The sequence below is a fragment of the Xenopus laevis genome, chromosome 4S (genome assembly GCF_017654675.1).
Source record: "Xenopus laevis strain J_2021 chromosome 4S, Xenopus_laevis_v10.1, whole genome shotgun sequence".
Lineage (NCBI taxonomy): Eukaryota > Metazoa > Chordata > Amphibia > Anura > Pipidae > Xenopus > Xenopus laevis.
Genome location: NC_054378.1, coordinates 118698720 through 118723043, shown reverse-complemented (window position 1 = coordinate 118723043; position 24324 = coordinate 118698720). Strand labels below are relative to the sequence as shown.

Below are 24324 nucleotides of genomic sequence, written 5' to 3'. Positions count from 1 at the left end.
TATTGGTAAAGGAGCCATTAGTAGAATTAAATGGGCATCTGATTGGTAGCTCTAGGTTCGATCTCTGATTTTGGGTTTTGGTATTTGTTTGGGTCTGGCTCTTGAAACAATGTAGCAAGTCTTTTAGTCAGCTGGCTTCTGCTACATTGAGTCTGAAGCCAGAAGCAGCAGTGCAGAGACTATAAACATACAGTTTCCGTAGCAATTACATTTACAAATAACTGTAAAACTGCTGAGAATGTTTAATAAAATTTGCATAGGATTAGATTTTCTTTTCATTATGCAAAAACTGTTTTTGGGTGCAGTCCCTCTCTCCCGACAGTTCAGCAACCACCCACAATGCATCACACTCTGTTCTTTGTTCCAGTACAGTTACTCTGCGCTGCAGCTGGAATTCAATGCAATGGTGTTTGTGCGGATACAGAGTTACCTGCGTGTAGACAGCGAGGAAGATCTCTATGGTAATCTTGCTGTTAATCCTTGGCTTTACTCACGGTATCAATGTAAATGGTGGCCAATCATGTGCCATTTGTTTCCCACTCCAGTGACTCTGTACAACTGCTCGGTGGGACACCCAGACTGCAGCCGCTGCCAGACAGCCGACCCCAAGTATAACTGCGTGTGGTGCGGAGGCAGCCGGCCAAGCTGCATGTATCAGGAGTTGTGCAAGGAGAAGGTGGAAGGAACCTGCCCGGCCCCACTCATCCATTCGGTACGTCAATTGTGTGTTCCGTGACCATCCAGTTCCAATTCTAATGGAGAAAATGTTGTTTTAAAGGGGAACTGTTGCAAAAATATAATTTAAAATAAACTTCATCATACTGAAATAAGAAACTTTCTAAATGCACTCAATTAAATATTCTGTACCGTTTCTGAAATAATCACGTTTATCTTCACTATTCCTCTCTCAGCGTCTGTTTCTCTTCTTGCAGGAGTTGGGTGTCAGATGAATGGTCCAATATTAAAATCACCAGACATCATGTCTCTCTACATGCAGAATTTGTGCAAAAGGCAGTTATTTTGTTAGATTTTGTTTGTACAGGTATAGGATCCATTATCCGGAAACCCGATATCCAGAAAGCTCCGAATTACGGAATGGCCCATAGACTCCATTTTATCCAAATAATCCAAATTTTTAAAAATGATTTCCTTTTTCTCTGTAATATTAAAACAGTAGCTTGTACTTGATCCCAACTAAGATATAATTAATCCTTATCGGAAGGAAAACCAGCCTATTGGGTTTATTTAATGTTTAAATGCATTTCTAGTAGACTTAAGGCATGAAGACCCAAATTACGGAAAGATCCATTATCCGGAAAACCCCAGGTCCCGAGCATTCTTGATAACAGGTCCCATACCTGTGCTGGAATCAGTTATTTGAGTGAGCTCTAATTCATCTGCTAGGAAAGGAGCCCCCCTATAAGATATATTGGATCTAACTGTCAATGAATATCTGACACCCAACTGCTGAATAAAGAGAGAATGAAGAGAACAGATGCCGAGAGAGGGATAGTGAAGATAAACTTGATTATTTCAGAAATGATGCAGAATTTTTAATTGATTGTATTTGGAAAGTTTTGCATGTCAGTACGATGAAGCTTATATTAAATTTTAATTTTTGCGATAGTTCCCCTTTAAGCCCAGCTTGGGTCCAAAGCACCATTGTGCCCAGCACCAAGAAGGGCCTGGGAAAGGCAGGGCAGAAGCTGGAGTTGATGGCAAGTTTGTGATGATAGCTGGGTGCTTGCCTCGGGTGCCAGAAACTTCATATATCAATGCAGATATGCCTGTTTTAATGAAGTATTTAAAATAATGATATTTTTAATTACATTTAAAAAAAATTCCCGGTGTGCACCTGGACTTGAATGAATAGAGCATATTTTGGTAGCACCAGGGTTTCTTTAATTCAGTGAATGATGTGCGGAAGGTATATGGGCTGACAATTCAAATACAGGTATGGGACCTATTATCCAGAATGCTTCGGACCTGAGGTTTCCCGGATAACGGATATTTATGTAATTTGGATCTTCATACCTTAAGTCTACTACAAAGTCATATAAACATTAAATAAACCCAACAGGCTGTTTTTGGAAATCAATCTAGGAAGAACTAGAAACCTTACTAGAAAATCATGTAAACATTAAATAAACCCAATAAACTGGTTTTGTTTCCTATAAGGATTAATTATATCTTAGTTTGTACAAGGTACTGTTTTAGTATTACAGGTATGGAATCCATTATCCGGAACCTATTATCCATAAAGCATCTGAAATACAGAAGGGCTGTCTCCCATAGACTCTATTTTATCCAAATAATCAAGTTATTAAAAAATGATTTCCTTTTTCTCTGTAATAATAAAACAGTCGCTTGTACTTGATCCCAACTAAGATATAATTAATCTTTATTGGAGGCAGAGCCAGCCTATTGGGTTTATTTAATGTTTACATGATTTTCTAGTAGACTTAAGCTATGAAGATCCAAATTACGGAATGATTTGTTATCCGGAAGCCCCAGGTCCCAAGCATTCTGGATAACAGGTACTGTATCTGTACAAAGAAAAAGAAAAAAAATTGGATTATTTGATTATAATGAAGCCTATGGGAGGTTGCTTTCCATAATTCAGAGCTTTCTGGAAAACGGATCCCATACCTGTATATAGATATACTGGTATCTGGGTGACACTGCTGGTGTCCGGTTTCCGTGGCTGCTTTAGTTTTGTCTATTGTATGCTTTATCGCAGAACTGACACTCTTCTCCGCTCCCATCAACTTTGGTATATAACTGCAGGGTGTCAGATGTTACATTGCCCTCTGTTGGGCAGTTTAGGAATAAGCCAGAATACGAGCAGGTTCATTTATTTTCAGATCGAGCCTCTGTCGGGCCCCATAGAGGGTGGAACCAGGATCACCATCACCGGATCCAACTTGGGACAGAAGCTGGAGGACATAATGGACACTGTGACTGTGGCTGGAATTCAGTGCCAGGTTGATCTCCTACGATATGAGATTTCCAGCAGGTAATGACTAAAATGACTTCTACCCCAGATGTCTCATACATGGCACATTCTTTCTCTCTATTTAAACAGAGTGGCCTCCTTAATGCTCCTTAGGCTACATCTTTGGTTATATCTCAGCCCTTAGGCTGCTGCGTTCCCTTAAATATAAGTCACAGCTATATGAAATAATAAGAAGGAGCTAATTATAGGGTGACAGTATCTCCCAACTGTTTCCCAGAATAGTGTATTAGCCGCTAATAAAGGGGAAGTTAGGTTCATCTTGGGTTTATTGTCATGCTTACACATTACATTTTTCCCCAGCATTGTGTGTATGACTGCGAGGAGCAATACTGAGAGACTGGGCCATGTGGCTGTGGAAGTTCCTGGTGGAGGTCACGGTATTTCCAGCCAAGTCTTTTCCTATCAGGTAACAGGTGCACATAGAGGCACTACTATATTTCCTCTATAATGAAGAGGCAATTCATTAGAATGCATTGCTCTTCCTTTATTATATATATATATGTGTGTGTATATATATATATATATATATATATATATATACAGTGTATATATATATATATATATATATATATACAGTATATATATATATATATATATATATATATAGATGCAAATAGGAGCACTCACGGTTGTGGTGAAAAAGGAATATCTTTTATTGGAGTGTTACAAACTACCCCACATCAACGCGTTTCGGTTCTCTCTGAACCGTCGTCCGGTATCCTGTCAGGTAACCGTGAGTGCTCCTATTTGCATCTATCTACTTCCCCTTTGAGGAGCACCCGGGAATTGATTGACTGAGGGTGAGTGCCGGTGAAGCATCTGTTTATATATATATATATATATATATATATATATATATATATATATATATATATATATATATATATATATATATATATATACAGTGTATATATATATATATATATATATATATATATATATTTTTTTTTTTTTTCCCCAGAATCCTGTTCTGCACTCCTTTTCCCCAACACGTGGCCCAAAATCTGGGGGAACTCGATTGATTCTAACAGGGTACAAACTTCTGACTGGCCGCCTCAGTGACATCACCGTTCTGATTGGAGATATTCCATGTCGCATGTAAGGCATATAATAATAATGATACAGGTGTGGGACCTGTTATCCAGAATGCTCGGGACCTGGGGCTTTCCAGATAATGGATCTTTCCGTAATTTGTATCTTCATACCTTAAGTCTAATAGAAAATCATTAAATAACACCAATAGGCTGGTTTTGCTTCCAATAAGGATTAATTATATCTTAGTTGGGACCAAGTACAAGTTACTGTTTTATTATTACACAGAAAAAGGAACTCAATCAAGGAAAAAAAAATTATTATTTGGATAAAAAAGAGTCTATGAGAGGCAGCATTTTTGTAATCTGGATAACTGGTTTCCAGATAACAGGTCACATACTTTTAATTTTTTTTTAAAAAATTGTAATTTCTTGATTATTTGCTTTATGTAGTTTTGATGATAGGATAATGGTAGGAAATATTACAATGCAGGAAGGAAAGTTACAATGAAATATGCATTTGAGAAAAGGAAGAAATAGTAGACTAAAGCAGAATACGGAGAAGAGAGACCAGGTAAGAATTATGTAGGAAGTTCTAACAATATAATAGGAAATCTTAAAATGATGAACATTGTGTCAGGATGAAGTTGGAGGAAATAAAAATAAGTAACGAGTGATAGAATGGAGGAAAGAATGTTAGAATAAAGATGTAGCTGTTAGAATAAAGCCAGACCTGTTAGAATAAAGAGAGTTGTTATATTAAATGAAGAAGTATTAGAATGAAGGGAGAAGTATGACAATGTTACTTTTTTGTCCTTTAGCTACTCAGAGATGCAGGAGAACATGCTGGAATGTCTGACTGGACCCAATAACAGTACTGCAGACTTGCAAGTAACCATTAAGTATGGGGACCAAGAGCTGAGAACCTACGAGTCTCTCTTCACTTACACTGCTGATCCAAACATCACCTCGGCCAGCCCAGCCAAGAGCTTCATCAGGTACAGTATAAGCACAAGGCTGGTGTCAGAGGAACACCATGGACAGGCACAGACTATGAGAAGATTCATGGGTGATGTAAAGCAATGTTTAGACAAGAATATGAGAAGGTTCCTGGGTACTACAAAGCTATTGTCAGATATAGAATATGAGAAGGTTCCTGGGTACTACAAAGCTATTGTTGGATACAGAATATGAGAAGGTTCCTGGGGGCTATAAAGCCATGGCCAAGCACATAATATGAGACTGTTCTTGGGTGCTACAAAGCTATTGTCAGACACAGAATATGAGAAGGTTCCTAAGTACTACAAAGCTATAGTCAGATACAGAGAAGACACTGTGAGAAGATTCCTGCTGTATGGTTTGAAATATTTTATTTGGTTTTCACAATAAAATAGAAAAAATCAATATAACAAATTGTATACAGAATAAGAATATTAATACAATGACATATTATACAGAATGTATAATTTACAATGAAGTAATATATAAAATAAAATAGAAACTAACAAGAACTAACTATCATTAACTAAAGGTGGCCATACGCGGAGAGATCCCCTCGTTTGGCGATGTTGACAAACGAGCGGATCTCTCCCCGATATGCCCACCTTGAGGTGGGCAATATTGGGCCCAACGATCGGATCCTAACGAATAGTAATGGGCGGTCGGATCGCAGGATGCGGCCACGATCCGATGGGATTTTTTTTGTCCCATCTGATGGAGATCTGCCTGACTTTCGGCCAGATCTCGATCGGTGAAGCCCGTCTGGGGGCCCCATAAACGGGCCAATAATTTATCGGCCCGTGTATGGCCACCTTAAACCACTGGACGTATAGACATTCTTAAAAGAAGAAAGAGAAAGCCAATTGTCTTGGGAATGTCAGATAACCCCTTACAATTGAAGAAACAGAGATATTTGACTTCTGGTATTGGAGTCACAGAACTCAAAGTAAGGAGACCATATAAGTCTAAATGATTCTTTGGAATTATTTCCTTCAGTTTTTACTAATAAAGCTTCCTGCCAACTAAGCTGGTTCATGTAAGCAATTGTGTCTGTCAATGAGGGAGACTCATTTTGTAGCCAACAGTTAAATAAAGCCTTTCTGGAGGCAGCCAAAAATAAAATTGTCAATATTTTTTTTTTCTTGGGACTTAAAATTTAAAATTGAAGAGAGCCTACTATCATAGAAGCAACAAAGCAAAACCTGGAGATAATTTAATTTTTATTTTCAGATTAATGTTTAGAAAACTGGTAACTTCCCTCCAAAATAAACTGATCTTTGGACAAGTCCATAGATAGTGAAAAAGGGACACATTATACTCATCACACTTGGGACAGTATGATACAGGACTAGAAAAGATACCTTTAGAAAAAAAATTTCCCATAGCCTAAGTGAACTAACTTAAATTGTATCCTCCAACTCTCTGCCAAAATTAATTTATTGTAATTACAAATAGACTTCACCAAATCTGAAGGGGATATTTGTCATTGTAGAAACTCAGCCCATTTGTTGAAACTTTAAGTAATGGGTGTGGGTCTGACCCATAATCATTCCAGAATTCTTTAGATATAGAGTTAATAGAAATCAAAGAAGGAATCTCCAAAAACTCTCCCAAATCTTCAGCTAGCCTATGATCAGACAAAACAATGTTTCTACCTGGGTGCTGTAAAGCAATGTTTAGACACAGAATATGAGAAGGTTCCTGGGGCTATAAAGCCATGACCAAGCACAGAATATGAGAAGGTTCCTGAGTACTACAAAGCTATAGTCAGATACAGATTATGAGAAGATTCCTGGGGCTATAAAGCCATGGCCAAGCACAGAATATGAGATGGTTTCTGGGTGCTGTTCATATTAACATATCCTTTTTTGTTGGTTATGTGTTTCAGTGGAGGACGTGTGATATTTGTGTCTGGCCAGAATCTAGATGTGGTGCAGGCACCAAAGATAAGGGTAACTATGTCCCCGAGAGAAAGACGTCGAAGACGCAGCAGTAAAAGGCATCGGCGTATTGTCCCCGAGACAGAATGTCCGGAGAATGCTCTGTGCACTGTGGAGAAGGTATTTATTCCTGGGGTGTCTGTCCTTACTAAACATTTACTTTATGTGCAGCCGAACACAAGAAAAAGGGTAGGATTCGGCAAAGCCTCTATAGGAAAGTCACTTCTGGAACTGTCTTAAGACGGGAGAGAAAACTCTCTTAGGGGCAACAGACTTATTAACTGGGTCATACCATTTTGTTATGTCTGTCCAAACTATATGGTCATCTCTAGCATATTGGTCTATGTACAGCCAGTCAACTGGATCTGTGCAATTCAGTCTCTCACCGGTGTGGGGGTAATTATTGTGCAGTGTCTGATGGCTGGATATCCGCAGAGCTACAAGGTTTAGAATAAAGTACATTTGGTGCAATGCAGTTTGATGATGTGGGGCTCAATTTGAAGACTGTGTTGGATAGGGTGGTGGCACAATGGCAGCACTGCTTTCTTGTGATGAGTCCATGATATCGAAACCTCTGCAGAATGTGTTAACGTTATATATTTTCTTTTCTCTTGTACAGTTTGAAGAGTTGTGTTTGATCAACTCGTCATTCCTGCTCCTGTGCAAAACCCCAGCCATTAACCGATTGCACTGGAATTCCCAAGTGGATGTCGAGTTTATTCTGGATAATCTGCACTTCAACTTCAGAAGTGTCAACTCCATCCCGTTCACCTACCAGCCAGACCCAGTGCTCAAGCAGCTCAATCCCGAGGATCCGGTGAAACCCTATCGGCACAAGCCTGGCAGTGTCATCTCAGTAGAGGTGAGAACATGGGGCTAACAGCTACAACACTGAAGGGAGGCTGGTTGGCTGGTAGGGTATATGCCGTAGTGTCACCATCTTTCCCTGTTCTACCTACCATCCGCTAATACTAATCTACACTAATCTACACCTCCTGCACTGCTGGCCAGACCATGTTACCTTCAGCGTCTTAAGCTTAGCTTAAGCATTAAACTCAAGGCCAGAAGGAGTGCAATGCATCTGTCTCTTCATGGTACCCCCTAGTGCAGTGTTCCTCAATCAGTGGCTCATGAGCAACATGTTACTCACCAATCCCTTGGATGTTGCTCCCAGTGGCCTTAAAGCAGGTGCTTATTTTTGAATTTTTGGCTTGGAGGCAAGTTTCGGTTGTATAAAAACCAGGTGTACTGCCAAACAGAGCCTCCTGTAGGCTGCCAGTCCACATAGAGCTACCAAATAGCCAATCAGCCCTTATTTGCTACCCCCGGAATCATGTTCATGCTTGTGTTGCTGGGAATTTGCTGGGAATTTTCTTTGACTCTTTCTTTACCCCTCAGGGAGAGAATTTGGACTTGGCCATCACCAAAGATGAGATGATTGCAATGATTGGAGACGGGGTGTGCATGGTGAAGACCCTCACCAGAAACCATCTGTACTGTGAGCCTCCTGAGAAACAGCCAGCTCCTCACCAGCCTCAGAAAAGAGAAGGGGTGGATTCTTTGCCAGAGTTTACGGTAAGAGTCACATCAGTTTGCCTCACTCATCACTGCGCCTAGATATAATGAGATTCTCATATGAACTACGTGTTGTGCTCGCTGTTCATCCAGGTTCAGATTGGGCGTATGAACCTGGTCCTGGGGAAGGTGCAGTACGACACAGAGAGCCAGCTAACTTTCCCCCTGGAAGCTCAGATCGGCCTGGGAGTTGGGACATCATTTGTGGCTTTGATTGTCCTCATCATAGTCTTAATTTACAGGTAGGTGAAGATCTAGTAGTGTTTCTTGCTCCTAGTAGATAAGTATAGTAATGTTTTTAGCGTGAAATACTGGGCCTTTGTTTTCATTTTTAGGGCCCAAATCCTGGTATGTAGCAACAGATAAAAGACATTTGCAGATGCATGGACAGACGCCAAATTAAATACTACAAATTTGCCCATTTAAAGGAAATATAAACCCTTGAAATGTAAAATTGCTCAAAGCGCCCTCTTACCACTAGGGCAATTCACATAAGTCACAATTTTATTCTATTTTTTAACAATAGCGCCACCTGCTGTTCATATCCGTAGCCTGTACAATGTTGGTAGAAAATAACGTTTGTGAGAGAAGAGAAGTCTTTAGACGTCAGGCGACTCTCTTGCTTGGGCAGAGCAGGCATAAGGCTTTGAGTGCAATACTGAGTCATTAGGAATGTTAAGGAATTGTGGTAATGGAGCAAAGTTATCTAAATACTGAAGTTTTTTCCAGGCGGAAGAGCAAGCAGGCCCTGAGGGATTATAAGAAGGTCCAGATCCAGTTGGAGAACCTGGAAACCAGTGTCAGAGATCGCTGCAAGAAGGAATTCACAGGTACAGACTGACATGATAGACCCGCACCGCTCATTTGGATGTTCATATTTATTCTGATCAATGAATATCTCTAAAATACAATTGTAATTGGCTGACTGAATCTAAAATATACTATAACTTACTGTTTGTCATTAATACCTGAATAATAAGAGGACATAACTTATTGTTTATATCCGGAGTTCCTAACCTATGGGTCAGAACCCAAAAACCCCCCTTTGTGTTTAGAGTTGGATCTCCTTGACTTCCCTTTAATACAATGTCCTCCTATAGCAAATTGATATATTATTTAGAGGCAACAGAAATAAAAAAGTTACAGAATTAATTCTTTATCAGTTTTTAGGTCAGAAAGCCCAGACTAGATCTCCTCATGCTAAAAGCATTCATGTAGAGAAGTTACGTGTAATTGTAGTGGAAGACATATAGTTACCATGTAGGTTCACTTGGGTGATCCATTCTCTGAAGACCTTAGAATGAAGTATGGTAGCTCTCACGAGTTAATAAAAATATACTGAAAATGAAGTCTGTTTTAGGTTTCCATCCTTGGTGCTCTAGCCAAGCTCATTACTAAGTTATAGGATATGGTAACTGTGCCTTCTTTATTGACTGACAGACCTGATGACCGAAATGATGGACCTTACCAGCGATTTGGTTGGCACTGGTATCCCATTCCTGGATTACAAATCCTACGCAGAGAGGATTTTCTTCCCTGGTCACCGAGAGTCACCATTGCAGAGAGACTTGGATGTCCCAGAAGGCCGGCGCCAGACAGTAGAACAAGGCTTGGTTCAGCTCTCCAACCTTCTTAATAGCAAGCTCTTCCTTACCAAGGTACAGAAGCGTTACTCTCCCCTGGGTATATTTTAGTTGCATTAAGCTCTGCTAATCTTTCCTTTGTATTGATTATCTCAGTTCATACACACCCTGGAAGGCCAGCGCACATTTTCAGCAAGAGACCGTGCCTATGTGGCATCTCTCCTAACTGTATCTCTGCATGGAAAGCTGGAATACTTCACTGACATCTTAAAGACCCTCCTGAATGATCTGGTGGAACAATATGTGGCCAAGAACCCAAAGCTCATGTTAAGAAGGTAGAGACTTCACTACTGTGCACATTGCTTGTCTTATGGCTATTGCTCACGATAGTGATCCTACATCTCTCTTTTAGCAGAAGGGTCAGGGCTTCAGAAGAAATGTGGTCTGTTGGTCACTATGTATCTCTCAACTGATTATGTAATACAGTAGATAAGACAGAATGGTTGGGTTTCTGCTGTTGGGTTCTTATCTATTATTCTCATTGTTCTAGGACAGAGACGGTGGTGGAGAAGCTGCTGACCAACTGGATGTCCATCTGTCTTTATACATTTGTGAGGGTAAGTAGTGAGTGTTGGATATTGGATTATTACTTTATTAGAGTGAAGAGGCGTTGGTTCTCCTGCCACTTTATAACTCTGAGATGCCACCTTCCCACATGGATCTGGGCAATATTTTACATTTAGGGGCAAATTTACTTATGGTCGAATATCGAGGGTTAATTAACCCTCGATATTCGACTGCCGAATGGAAATCCTTCGACTTCAAATATCGAAGTCGAAGGATTTACCGCAATTCCATCGATCGAACGATTTTTCTTCGACCCAAAAAAACTTAGAAAGCCTAGGGGGACCTTCCCCATAGGCTAACATTGACTTCGGTAGGTATCGAATAGTCGAACGATTATTAGTTCGAATCGTTCGATTCGAAGTCGTAGTCGAAGTTCGAAGTAGCCCATCCGATGGTCGAAGTAGCCAAAAAAAACATTCGAAATTCAAAGTTTTTTTTCTTCTGTTCCTTCACTCGAGCTAAGTAAATGGGCCCCCTGACCAAACACTGGTCACAAAGCAAGGAGGCCCTTAAGCTGTGTGTAGGCAAGGTCTCCTGTGTCACTGTTGTCTTCTGGTCTATAGAAAGTTACGGCAGCACACTGGGTAAGTTGAAAAGTATGTGAATGTGGTTTATTGGATCATATGAAAGAACTGTTGTATTCTCATGGCAGGATTCAGTCGGAGAACCACTTTATATGTTGTTTCGAGGGATAAAGCACCAGGTGGATAAAGGGCCGGTAGACTGTGTGACGGGGAAGGCCAAGTACACTCTCAATGACAACCGCCTGCTGAGGGATGATGTTGAGTACAAAACTCTGGTGAGCTCTTGGGGTTGCTCTTTTGTCAGGAGACCGTTGTAATGATTAAGGTTGATCTAGACTCGTAGGAACCATAGTGAGCAATATATTGTCCCGACTGTCAACATGCTGTCCCATACAATCAAATTGGGTCACAAATCTGTGTATGATTATGGTGGCCATAGAGGTGCATAAGCCAATTCAGCATTCTGAGTATTGTCACTATACTCCCCTGTGTGTCACTTTTCTCACTGGGTTTTCATTTGGAGGGGTTGAACTTGATGGACTTTGTCTTTTTTCAACCCAATATACAGTAACTATGTAAGGAATTGATCCAATCATATATTCTCTAATGTAGAAACACATAGCAAACAATCTGATTTTTGCTTTCATCAGTCTTACTTCAGTTGACTGGTTCTAGCTTTTGGTTGATGGGTTCCTATGGGTTGATACTTCAGAGTAAAATAGTGAATAGTACCATGGTACATCGATGACATTGGGTTGCTTAGTAATTAGTGTATTCCTTTGTAGACACTGAATGCCATAATGCAAACCAACACGGGCATCATTTGTGAAGAGGAAGCGCAAGGGTTGCCGGTGAAATTACTTGACTGCGACACCATCACTCAAGTGAAAGAAAAGATCCTTGACCAGCTTTATAAGGGAACCCCATACTGTCAAAGACCGAACCCCGAAGCTCTGGACTTGGGTGAGTCAGGTTGTCTAGAGCCCCATAAATTAATCAGCTCTCTCTGTGGCTCTCAGTGCCCACTTAAATCCATCAGCTTGATGAGAAAGCAGGAAAATTGGTTTATATAGATGAGGGTTTATTTTTCTAGCTGTCCCCAATTGTTTATAACCGTCCTTATAACCTATCCTTTGCCTCTATTACCTCTGAAGAATGGAGATCAGGGTTGGCCGGTCATCTCATCCTTTCCGATGAAGATCTGACATCAGTGGTGCACGGATCATGGAAGCGAGTGAATACATTGCAGCATTACAAGGTAAGACTTTGCACAGGGAGGTCTCTTGCTTGTAGAACCTAGAACCTGCTACATTATTACTGCAATAGCATTCCTCCTTGACAATGGCCTCGACAAGTTTCCTACATGTACTGCTGGGTTATTTACCAAAATCTTATCTGTAGACACAAACGAAGCCAAATCTTAATCAAAAATATATATGTGTTAGAATTTTTGGGGCTTAGAAAATCCCTGCCCTTAACTTTTCTAAAAGATAAGTCAACTTTTGTGCTAGATTAGGGAATTGTAATGATATGGACCACAATGGTCAGGGATCCTGTCTGAAAGCCATTGGTGAAGGTTGTGAATGGTGTTTCTCTAGAAAATTCTCTTTCCTATTAGCTATTTATTCATTTAAAAAAACATATTTCTTGTTTGTGCAGGTTCCAGATGGAGCGACAGTGGCTTTGGTGCCCCGTCTAAGCAAACACATCCACCCAGAAAACCACGATTACATCCCTGGAGAGAGTAAGTTGGTGTTTATGTTATAACCGGCTCTAGTGGAATAATTAGACTTCAAAGCCCTTCACTAGTGAGTGTTGTGCCCTCTTCTTGCAAAATATACATTCACCTTATTGTGTGAGGAGCAGATTTTGGCTTTGAGTAGCACAGTTGGAAGTAAAGCTGCACCCTCTTTCCTCTTTCAGAGACCCCCATGCTGGAAGATGCAGATGAGGGTGGGATACGGGTTTGGCACCTCGTTAAACCGACGGATGAACCAGAACTTCCGAAACACAGACGGGGAAGTCTACGAGACAGAGAGCGTGCCAAAGCCATTCCCGAAATCTACCTGACTCGCCTGCTCTCCATGAAGGTAAGAGGATGTCTAATATTTTTTCACTTTCTCTATGTACAGTGTGGGGATGTTGTAGTTTCATTGGAGTCGCACCGGGTTACTAGGAAGATGCTACTGATATACCCAGAGCCATGAGGTCAGAATAACTAATATGATCTCTTGGCAGCCAGGCTCAGGTGTACCCAAAATTGTATTTCTCTTCAGGGAAGTAAAAATAAAGTTCAGAATGAAAGATGATTCCCATGTAGAGAACCTGAGTGCTAAAATTAATGATGGTGTTGATTACTTTGATTGTTAGGCTTGGAGTTGCAGGGTGTTATATGGGTATAATATGATTGGCTTAGTTAAGCTTGAGGTAGGAAGAACATGACCAAGTAGATATAGCAGATGAACTCAAACACTTGAGACCTCACAGATCAGGGCAAGAGAAACTGATCCGAGAGTACAGGAAACCAAAGCTTCCATGCAAGTGATGTGGATGTTGCCTAGTGCAGCTGAAGAGCTAGAAGTCCCTGCTCTACACAATCATATAGTAACTGGAGCTGTTTCTCTGATTGGAAGGATTATCACCTTCTAATGTGTCAGCCCCGGGGCTCTTCCTGGAAATCCATTCTGGAAAGTGGAGGTGGAATGATGACTCTGCCGTAGCCCATGAAATAACAATATTTCCATATGTTTATGACCTATTGGAACTCTTTTGTTTGGAGGTCTATAGGGAATGGCCCATCCTAAGTAAGCAGCATGGCAGCTCTCAATCACATACGTCAATTGAAATATAAAGTGAGGGAATGTGAAAGTCAAATCAACTGGACTTGCTGCGGTTTTTTCCTTGAAGACGTTTCACCAGTAATCCAATTGGCTTTCTCAATTCAGAATAACCAGTTGGATGACTGGCAAGTCCAGTTGATTTGACTTATTTTTGCAGAAAAACCATAACCTGGATGAATGAGAATCTTCACGAACAGCCATGCCTCTTAATTTACTCTCTGGTTAATGGGGATGTTCATCTAAAAATAAATATAATAAGGAAATAAGATAAACTGCATAATGTCCATTATATTTGGTTGGCACCATTGGCTGAGGCACCACCTGTGGGACTGCCCTGGTCCAAACCCAGCAAAGTAACCTCTGATATTTCACATTTACATTCATTTTCCATGATACCAACAGACACCTTCACATATTTCTGCTGTTTTCTCAGGGGACTCTGCAGAAGTTTGTGGATGACCTGTTCCAGGTGATACTCAGTACCAGTCGGCCTGTTCCTCTCGCTGTCAAGTATTTCTTTGATCTCTTGGATGAGCAGGCCATCAACCATGGCATCAACGACCCAGAGACCATCCACATATGGAAAACAAATAGGTAAATTCTATCTGCATGCCAGACTGCACCTGCCAGAACTTTCCACCTATACTGGGCTGGATGTCGGCACTTTGTTGGACTGCAATGGGCAAGTCAGCAGAAGTCAGAGGAACCTTGGCAATGGTCATATTGCCTGCTTGTATGGCAAGGGGAAAATGGCTGTAGAAGCTTCTAATGAGGACTCTTCCAGATCCAAACTATGAATATAGGAACCAACAGGATTGTGTTCATTGTGTGCAATGCTTATGTAGTGTCTTTTTCTTTGCAGTTTGCCATTGAGGTTTTGGATCAACATCATCAAAAACCCAGAGTTTGTATTTGATGTGCAGACGTCGGACAATGTGGACGCTGTGCTGTCGGTCATTGCACAGACCTTTATGGATTCTTGCACTCTCGCTGACCACAAGTTAGGGAGGGTAAGAAGAACCAGTAAATATTTGGCTTGCACTGAACTCGAAGTCCCTTGTGATGGGTGAAATCAATAAAAGTACAAAGGACACATATTGTGTAATGGTTATTGTTAGTATATGCCTCAGGGATGTCCGTCCTGCAGGCTGCAGCCCATCAGTGATTCTCCTCTGGACCTCTTGCTTTTGTTCTTTCCTTTGTTTCATTGTTATGGTGGGGTTGAGGCTTGAACCCAACTAAGGGATGAGTGGAGGATTTCCCAACTCTAAGGCCTGCACAAGCACTTCATGAAGCAAGAGCTCCCCCTAGTCACCATAGCTCCTTCATCCTGCTTTAAACTCGGCCAAGAAATCAATGCATTGCAATGCCACCACCACTGGCACTCGCCTGGCTCTCATTTGGCTCATTTTGGGGTTGGGGGTTCAGACTGGGGCTGATGAAAAATTTTTCTATTCCATCTTTCTATTCCAAATAAACCTACTTGCTTATCTGATTATTTATGCAAACTGCCTTGTAAAATCTGCAGACCTTATGCAAAAAACCCAGACACTGGAGCTGCCCATGGGCTTCTTAATCCAGAGTTAGTAGGGCCCAGAAAACCTCTAATTCTAATGATACAAATGTCCTCTTGATCAGTGTATTATGGTGAAATATCCATATAACCATGTACTGATGCCTCTCACTTTTCCTCTAGGATTCCCCCATAAACAAGTTGCTGTATGCCAGAGACATCCCACGGTACAAGCAGATGGTAGAGAGGTAGGACTGTGGCTGGTTATTCATTGCCTGGGTGTAGGGTTTTCTCATAACAAGTAGAGACCTGTGTGTGGTTTGTTTCTTAAATCTTAACAACGACAGTTTCTTTTCTTTCTTAAAATGCTTTTAATGGTCACATGTCAGGGCAGCAAAAAGATGCAAAAGTGCAACGTTTCAAGTGGCACTCCACTCTTTATCCATCATAAAAACGCCAAACAATCACATGATCTTATATACCTTGTAGTGATGCGTGGGCTGGCCCGATACCCGCGGTTCAGGCCGACCTCGCACCCCCTTTCCTGGTTATTGTCAAAACAGCACAAGTCAAATAATATCTGCCTGAAGCCGATACAGCAAGACTGATTAATAATCAGAATATACAGACTGCACTGGGTCCTGTGTTGTCATGTAATCTAATGTGGATTTTATAGTTTTTGTATTGTTTAATACAAACTTTCTCCAACTCTGCAGAACCAGTGGCTGCAGCAAAATAATCCTCCAAATAGAATCCCAGTTTATCTGTTTAAATCTGGCTCCATGATCTTTGTCCCTGCAGCTGGAGTTGGAAACAGTAAAGGGGAAGTAAAGGCAAAAATAAAATCCAATACAAATCTCTACACAGTCGCCGACTGCTCTACAGGGAAACAAACAAAGCTGCTTGAGTTCTGCATGGCTGGGAAGTAAGGCGGGGGCTCCCCCTGCTGTTCATAAATATGATTGTTTCCCTGCAGAGCAGTTAGGGACAGTCTGACAATTCCCATCCACAGCAGTAAATGAAGGGAGAATTTCACTGCATACAGTCAGGTTTCTTATAAAAACGGTATACAATTTTTATATTAAAATATATTGGAGATTTTATTTTTTTGCCTTTACATGCCCTTTAATACATTGAATTACTTACACACAGGATCCTTTTCTCATTTTATTTCTGGCTTCTATATGTCCCATTTTTCACAACATCATTCGTATCCTTTCCAGCACCCTAGCTGGATATCCCCTAACCTTAAATGTCTCCTTCATTTCTTCTATTCGTTCTACCTGCTGTTCTCCATCTTTCACTATACGCTTCACCCTCAATAATTGTGATCATGGTAAAGATTTCTTTGTATGTGATGGGTGGAAGGAATCATAACGCAAAAGAGCAATTCTATTGTTTTGTTTGACATACAAATGGTTTGTTCCTTGCCATGTAGGTATTACGCTGACATCCGACAAACCATCTCAGCCAGTGACCAGGAGATGAATTCAGCACTTGCGGAACTTTCAAGGGTAAGTGACCCTCTGATTAAAGCATGTAGGGTGTGCAGGGAATTAGATACTGTCCTAAAGTGACTAGAGTCTGTCCAGATTATATGCAGTATATACAATATATACTTGAATGCTGATGCACAGCAGTAACATGTAGAAATGTTTGTCCTTTACCTTCAGTACATTTTTTGGTCCTCAACAAGAGGATAGATTATTCCTCAAAAGTGTAGGGGCACCTGCCTGTCCAACATCTCATTTCCAAACCAAAAGGATTAATATGGCATTTACCTTTGCTGCTATAACAGTTTCTGCTCTTCCTGGAGGGTATAGATCCCTGCGCCACTGGAGCTTACAATCTAAGATCCATATCACACACACACACTAGGGTCCTGCCTGTATGTGTCTGGAATGGGGAGAAACCCTGTGCCTTGTGCTTTATTAACCCTTTTTTTCCCTTGTAGAATTGCTCAGGTGAACTTAATTCTTTGGTGGCTCTGCACGAACTCTACAAGTACATAAATAAATACTATGATCAGGTGAGTCCAGCGAGTTCCCCATATGATTTCCGTCAAATGCCTGAGTGCCAGTAATGCATATTTATTTGTTTTCAATGTACGGCACTTTGCGGGTCTTTTCAGCAGAACCAAACTGTATTTATTTGCTTAAAAACGCAGCGTTTCTGTCACTGTGACCTTTCTAAAGGGAACCAACCTTGAGACAGTCAGTGAACACAACCAATAAATACACGTTGGCATTGCTGAATGACCTGCACGGCGATGTACACATATATTTGTGTATTGATCTGATGGATGGGTCTGTGTATATATATATATATATATATATATATTTATATATATATATGCGCACTGGGGATTGGAGGGTTAATGGAGAAACAAACCCTTTATTAAAAAAACCCTGCCCCACATAGACCCCCCTCCGCCCCAGCCTAGCTGCTACCCCTGGCAAATGCCCCTAAATTTTTACTTACCCCTCGGTGCAGATTCAGGGATCGGAGTTCACGGCAGCCATCTTCTTCTCTTCGGTAATCTGAGAATAAGACCGGCGTGGCGGCGCATTTGCCGTTGGAGCAATTTCCCAGTTTCCGCCAAAATAGACGGAAATTGCCGAAGCACCCTGGAAGATGGCTGCCATGAACTGTGATCCCTGAATCTTCACTGTGGGGTTTGTTTCTCCTTTAAGCTTGGTGGAATTTTTTTTTTCAGTGCAACACAGGAGTTTTCCTATTGCTATTTGTAAATGTTCTCCTTTGTCAGTAGGGTTGCCACCTGGCCAGTATTTAACCGGCCTGGCCGGTAAAAATTATGCTTCAAGCCAATGTTATTAATAGGAAAAAACTGCAAGAATATAGGAAGGCAGGTATTTTTTTCCAGAAAAGGTGGCAACCCTACTTGTCAGGAATTGCTTCTCTTTCTAATCAGTTGTAAAAGAGTTGCCCTATGGTGCATTTCATTGACCAGACAGAAATGAAGACGAAAGTGTGACAAATTGCTGTATAAGTCAATGGGAGAGACCCAGGGATCAATTTGGTGACGTTTGCAGTCTTCCTGACATTTGAGTTTTTTTCAGAGAAAAAACTGGAATCGAGTTTTTTAAATTCAAATCGAGTTTTTCTAATTCAAATCAAATTGGATTCGAGTTTTCGGGTCGATTCAGTTTGTCCGAGTTGAGAAAATGTATTAATAAATTTCGATTGGTCGAATTTCGAGTTTATGGGAGTTTTAAAAAAACTCAAATGAATTCGAAATTCGACCCTTGATACATCTGCCCCTTATTGTTTTTGCTACTCCCTTTCCTATTCATATTGCAGTCTCTTATTCAAATCAATGCATGGTTACTAGGGTAATTTGGACCCTAGTAACCAGATTGCTGAAATTGCAAACCCGGAGAGCCGCTGAATAAAAATCTAAATAACTCAAAAACCACAAATAATAAAAAATGAAAACCAATTGCAAATTGTCTCAGAATATCCCTCTCTGCATCAAACTAACAGTTAACTCAAAGGTGAACAACCCCTTTAATCTCTCCTGAGGCTAACATTCTTATGTAGAGAAATGAAAAGAGGAATATTCTGTGTTCACAAAAATGACTGTTGTAACTACGGATGCACCGAATCCACTATTTTGGATTCGGCCGAATCTTTCGCAAAAGATTCGACCGAATACCAATCAGAATCCTAATTTACATATGCAAATTAGGGATGGGAAGGGGAAAACATTTTTTACTTCCTTGTTTTGTGACAAAAAGTTACGCAATTTCCCTCCCTGCCCCTAATTTGCATATGCTAATTAGGATTCGGTTCAGCCAGGCAGAGGATTCAGCCGAATCTGAATCCTGCTTAAAAAGGCCGAATCCCAAAATGAATCCTGGATTCGGTGCATCTCTAGTTGTAACAGAGATCAGATCCAGCCCTTGATATAAATATGACTTATTTCCATTGATAACCATTATTTCCCCCCGGCAGATTATAGAAGCACTGGAAGAGGACTGTACAGCCCAGAAGATGCAGTTGGGTTACAGACTCCAGCAGATCGCTGCCGCTGTGGAGAATAAAGTGACTGACTTGTGACCAAGACTCAAAGACTTGTATATTTGTGGCCAAACAGACCCTTGCACAGAGCTCTCCGCCAGATGAGCCCTCGTCGTCTCTCCTAAATGCCACCCTACTGGCACGGATGAGCTGACAATACACAGACGGCGGGAGCACACACAGAAGGCGATTGTTCATGAAACAGAAAATATTTTTTATACTTTTTTTTTTTTTTTTTAAATGAACAATAATAACATTTTTTTTTTGGGTTGTTTTTAAATCCCAAGAATGGGATAATGTAGTTATCCTGGATGTTGAACATGACAAGGATACCTCTGTCTGCCCGCGTGCCGAGTCTTGGTGTAGTTGTAAAGACTTAACGGGAGAGACCCATGGACAGTGTATGTGGATCCCAGGCATGCTCTGGGTCACCAGCCTTCGCTACTGGCTGAAGAAATGGCACAACTCTTGCTGCCAATCTAATGAAGTCACTGCCCCCTGAGTGCTCTAGAGTGTTCTGGACTGTCTCCGATATCAGTATGGGCAAAGTACTGTAGATGCTACGTGTTTGACTTGATCTTCTGTCTCCACTTGACTGTCCTGTTGTGTTATGTTGTGTCTCTGTGTACGTGCTGAACCTTCGCACTGACCCGTAACTCACTAGATGTAGGACAGAGATACTGATGATAGGCCTAACCTCCTTCACCCCTTCATTTTAACTTGCCTCTCATTTGTAATCGTTCAACACAAGCAGCATTTGATCATGTTCCGTCATCGTTTTATATCGATCCCTTTCTTCACTGCCACCGTTCAACCAATGCTGTGAGCCAAGCTGGTTAGAAATCTGTAGGAACCTCAGAACAATCACCTCCACTATCAACTCCATCCTTGCTCGATGCATCTCCCATAGCTGCACTAAACAGAGCTAGACACGTATATTTATTAGCCTAATGGATTTAGCACTGTCTCTTTATGTTGTAGAGCAACACTGCCCCCCGCTCCGTAGATTCCCCCGTCTTGTGCCGTTGGCTGCTTTCAACTTGGACATGTAAATACGGTAGTAATGAAAGAAAATATTTAAATACTAAAGGAGAACTGTAACTTATTTTCAAAGACCACAGGCTACTCTGGGCAACCGCCGCCTTTTCTGTTTTCCCCTTCGCAAATCGGCGCCAGATTCCCCACTTTTCAATGTGCTGTTTTATTCCTTTTAAAAAACAAAATAATTAGAATTCGCGGTTGGACTAATAAGAAGAAAAAAGAACCCCCCTTGAAAGAGAAATCATAAGGAATAGATTAATAACAATTTATAGGCAGTGCTCAGAATGCTACAGATCTGTGAAATAAAGAAAAAGATGAATTTAAAAAAAAATGACTAGAAGAAATAATTTTAATGAGAAAAAGTAGTTCTTTCACAGATTACTTAATAAACTTTAATATGTCTATCAATGTCTCCTTGTTGTTATGTTCTGCTGTTAACACAGTATTATTATAGTAACGTTGTTTAATATACTGTACAGGTATGGGATCCGTTATCCGGAAACTCGTTTTTATCGAGAAAGCTGTCTCCCATAGACTCCATTTTATCCAAATAATCCAATTTTTTTTAAATGATTTCCTTTTTCTCTGTAATAATAAAACAGTATCTACAGTACAGGTATGGGATCCGTTATCCGGAAACTCGTTATCCAGAAAGCTCCAACAGATTAGCCACAATAGTGCAAACTAGAACTCTATATTTATTCTGCAGAATGCTTTACCGTACCTGAGTAACCAGCTCTAGACACTGTGTCTGTTTAGGATAGCAGCTGCCATATTAGCTTGGTGTGACATCACTTCCTGCCTGAGTCTCTCCCTGCTTACTTGTAGCTCTGGGCTCAGATTACAGGAGGGAGGAGGAGAGAGGAGCAAACTGAGCATGCTCAAGCCCTAGCCCTGGAGGTTTAAGATGAAAACAGGAAGTCTGATACAGAAGCCCATGAGTACACAATAGAAGGAAAGAAATTTGGTGTTTATTTTGACAGAGGACTCAGAGCAGCATTACTTTGAGGGTTTAATGGTATATTTATATAGACCTTTCTGTTAAAGCTTACTTAGTTTTAGCCTTTTCTTCAACTTTAAGATATAAGGATCCAAATTATGGAAAGATCCATTATCTGGAAACCCCCAGGTCCCAGGCATTCTGGATAACAGGTCCCATACCTGTAATCACACCTTGTAAGCTGCCATAGAGCTCTGCTGTATAGTGGGCCAATGGGGGATGCTTGGACCTTAGTGGGCCGTTTCAAAACATCTCACGGTTTATCACGTGAAATCTCATGGACGTGATTCAATTTGAGGAGAAAATACTTTTCTCTTAATTCACTTCCATTTTCTTCCCATAGACTTTAAGGGCAGAGACACACGGATACAGGGAGATTTGTCAGATACAGGGAGATTAGTCTTCGGGGCGACTAATCTCCAAAAAACTGCCTCCCCTGCCTTCCCACCAGCTAAAATGTAAATCGCAGACGGGATGGCATTCGGTTCGCTTCATTTTCTGAAGTCGCTCGAAGTTGCCTGACCAGGAAACTTCGAGCGACTTCAGAAAACAAAGTGCTCTGAGTGTCATCCCGCCGGTCGATTTACATTCTAGCCAGCGGAAAGGTAGTCCGGGGAGATTAGTCGCCCCGAAAGAAGAGGAGATTTGTCGCCGGACGACTAATCTCCCCAATTCTGACCGTGTGTCTCTGCCCTAATTGAGTTTCATGTGATAAAGTTTGAGATAAGTTTTCCTGAAATGACTTTCATCTCTATTGAATGTTGCCCATGGGTTTTCACATGATAAACCTTTTTCTCAGTGGATTGAATCTGGTCCAGTGTGAGAAAGGGAGACAGATGGAGGCAACAGAAAATAAAATTAATCTTAAAAAGTTTAAAGCAAAGAAAAAAGGCATTAATCACAGGAGGAAAATATATTTTAGGGTACAGTTAAGTTACCTGTTATCCGGAATACTCAGGACCTGGGGTTTTCCGGATTACCTTAAAGAGGTTGTTCACCTTTGCGTTGCAACCTTTTTCACCCGTGAGCAACATTCAGAAGAAAAAGGAGTTGGGGGAGCAACACAAGCATGAAAAATGTTCTTGGGGTGCCAAATAAGTGCTGTGATTGGCTATTTGGTTGCCCCTATGTGGATTGTCAACCTACACTGAGACTCTGTTTGGCAGTGCACCTGGTTTTTATACAACCAAAACTTGCCTCCAAGCCTGGAATTAAAAAATAAGCCCCTGCTTTGAGGCCACTGGGAGCAACATCCAAGGGGTTGGAGAGCAACATGTTACTCACGAGCATCTGGTTGGGGATGACTGATGTAGAGAGTGATATTCTGAGATTATTTGCAATTGTTTTTCATATTTTATTATTTGTAGTTTTTAAGTTATTTAGCTTTTTATTCAGCAATACCAGCAATCTAGTTGCTAGGGTTCAAATTATCCTAGCAACCATGCACTGATAAATGAATAAGAGACGATAAGAGAATAAGATATGAATAGGAGAGGCCTGAATAGAAAGCTGAGTAATAAAAAGTAGCAATAACTACTGTATAGGGGGCAGATTTATCAAAGGTCGAATTTCGAGTTTATGTGAATTTTATTTTACTCGAATAAATTTGAATATACTCACAACTCGAAGGGGAGGTTATTTAAGAAAAAACTCTAACGTCTTAAACTAATATTTCCAACCAGAAAACTCGAATTGAATTCGACTAAACTTGAAACAAGTTTTTTCTCCAAAAATAAGATCCAGGTATGGCCATTCTATAACACTAAAAATTATCTTAAAGGTGAACAACCCCATTAAGACTACTAGAAAATCATGTAAACATTAAATAAACCCAATAGGCTGGTTTTGCTTCCAATAAGGATTAATTATATCTTAGTTGGGATCAAGTACAACTATTTTATTATTACAGAGAAAAAAAAATGACATTTGGATTATTTAGATAAAATGGAGTCCATGGAAGACGCGCTTTCCATAATTCAAAGCTTTCGTGATAACGGGTTTCCGCATAACGTATCTTATACCTGTGTAAAATAATGTCCCCAAATATTATAACATATTTGTTGTTCAATGAATGAATTTCATTCTCTAGTTTCTCCACTAAAAGAAGAAAATAAATAAAAACTAAATTCTTTAAAGTTTGGGCAATCTGCTGCAATATTGCTTTTCCTATATTGGTAGAACCAAAATGAAATACAGATATTGGATGGATATTATTGATAGCTGAATGTTGTGTAATAATAATTATAATGTGTAATGTTTTTAGTAGGGATGCACCGAATCCACTATTTTGGAATCGGCCGAATTGAATCCCAAATCCTAATTTGCATATGCAAATTAGGGGTGGGAAGGGGAATCACGTGACTTTTTGTCATAAAACAAGTTAAAAAAGTTTACTTCCTTGTTTTGTGACAAAAAGTCTTGTGACAAAAAGTCCCTCCCTGTCCCCGATTTGCATATGCAAATTAGGATTTGGATTCAGTTTGACGGGCAGAAGGATTCGGCCGAATCAGAATCCTGCTGAAATCCCGAACCGAATCCTGGATTCGGTGCATCCCAAGTTTTTAGGGGGAAAATAGTTTTCTTTGTGCATTGGA

General features: G+C 40.6%; 1 protein-coding gene across 2 annotated transcripts in view; it reads left to right on the top strand.

Annotated features, from left to right (window-relative positions):
* The window catches only part of plxnb1.S (plexin B1 S homeolog), a 118670-nt gene extending 97536 nt beyond the window's left edge, over positions 1-21134 (top strand). For both annotated transcript variants that reach the window (XM_018261455.2, XM_041561765.1), the window contains 25 exons: positions 368-461; positions 546-712; positions 2865-3016; positions 3317-3422; positions 3978-4114; positions 4869-5045; positions 6935-7106; positions 7606-7848; positions 8385-8561; positions 8655-8803; positions 9291-9391; positions 10002-10219; positions 10301-10479; positions 10695-10761; positions 11424-11570; positions 12081-12258; positions 12450-12553; positions 12955-13039; positions 13219-13385; positions 14569-14729; positions 14998-15145; positions 15832-15896; positions 17087-17162; positions 17603-17677; positions 19624-21134. In XM_018261455.2, the coding sequence (XP_018116944.1) occupies positions 368-461; positions 546-712; positions 2865-3016; positions 3317-3422; positions 3978-4114; positions 4869-5045; positions 6935-7106; positions 7606-7848; positions 8385-8561; positions 8655-8803; positions 9291-9391; positions 10002-10219; positions 10301-10479; positions 10695-10761; positions 11424-11570; positions 12081-12258; positions 12450-12553; positions 12955-13039; positions 13219-13385; positions 14569-14729; positions 14998-15145; positions 15832-15896; positions 17087-17162; positions 17603-17677; positions 19624-19728 (3450 nt within the window). In that variant the 3' untranslated portion in view covers positions 19729-21134. The remainder of the gene's footprint in view (positions 1-367; positions 462-545; positions 713-2864; positions 3017-3316; positions 3423-3977; positions 4115-4868; positions 5046-6934; positions 7107-7605; positions 7849-8384; positions 8562-8654; positions 8804-9290; positions 9392-10001; positions 10220-10300; positions 10480-10694; positions 10762-11423; positions 11571-12080; positions 12259-12449; positions 12554-12954; positions 13040-13218; positions 13386-14568; positions 14730-14997; positions 15146-15831; positions 15897-17086; positions 17163-17602; positions 17678-19623) is intronic.
* Positions 21135-24324: the final 3190 nt, after the last annotated feature.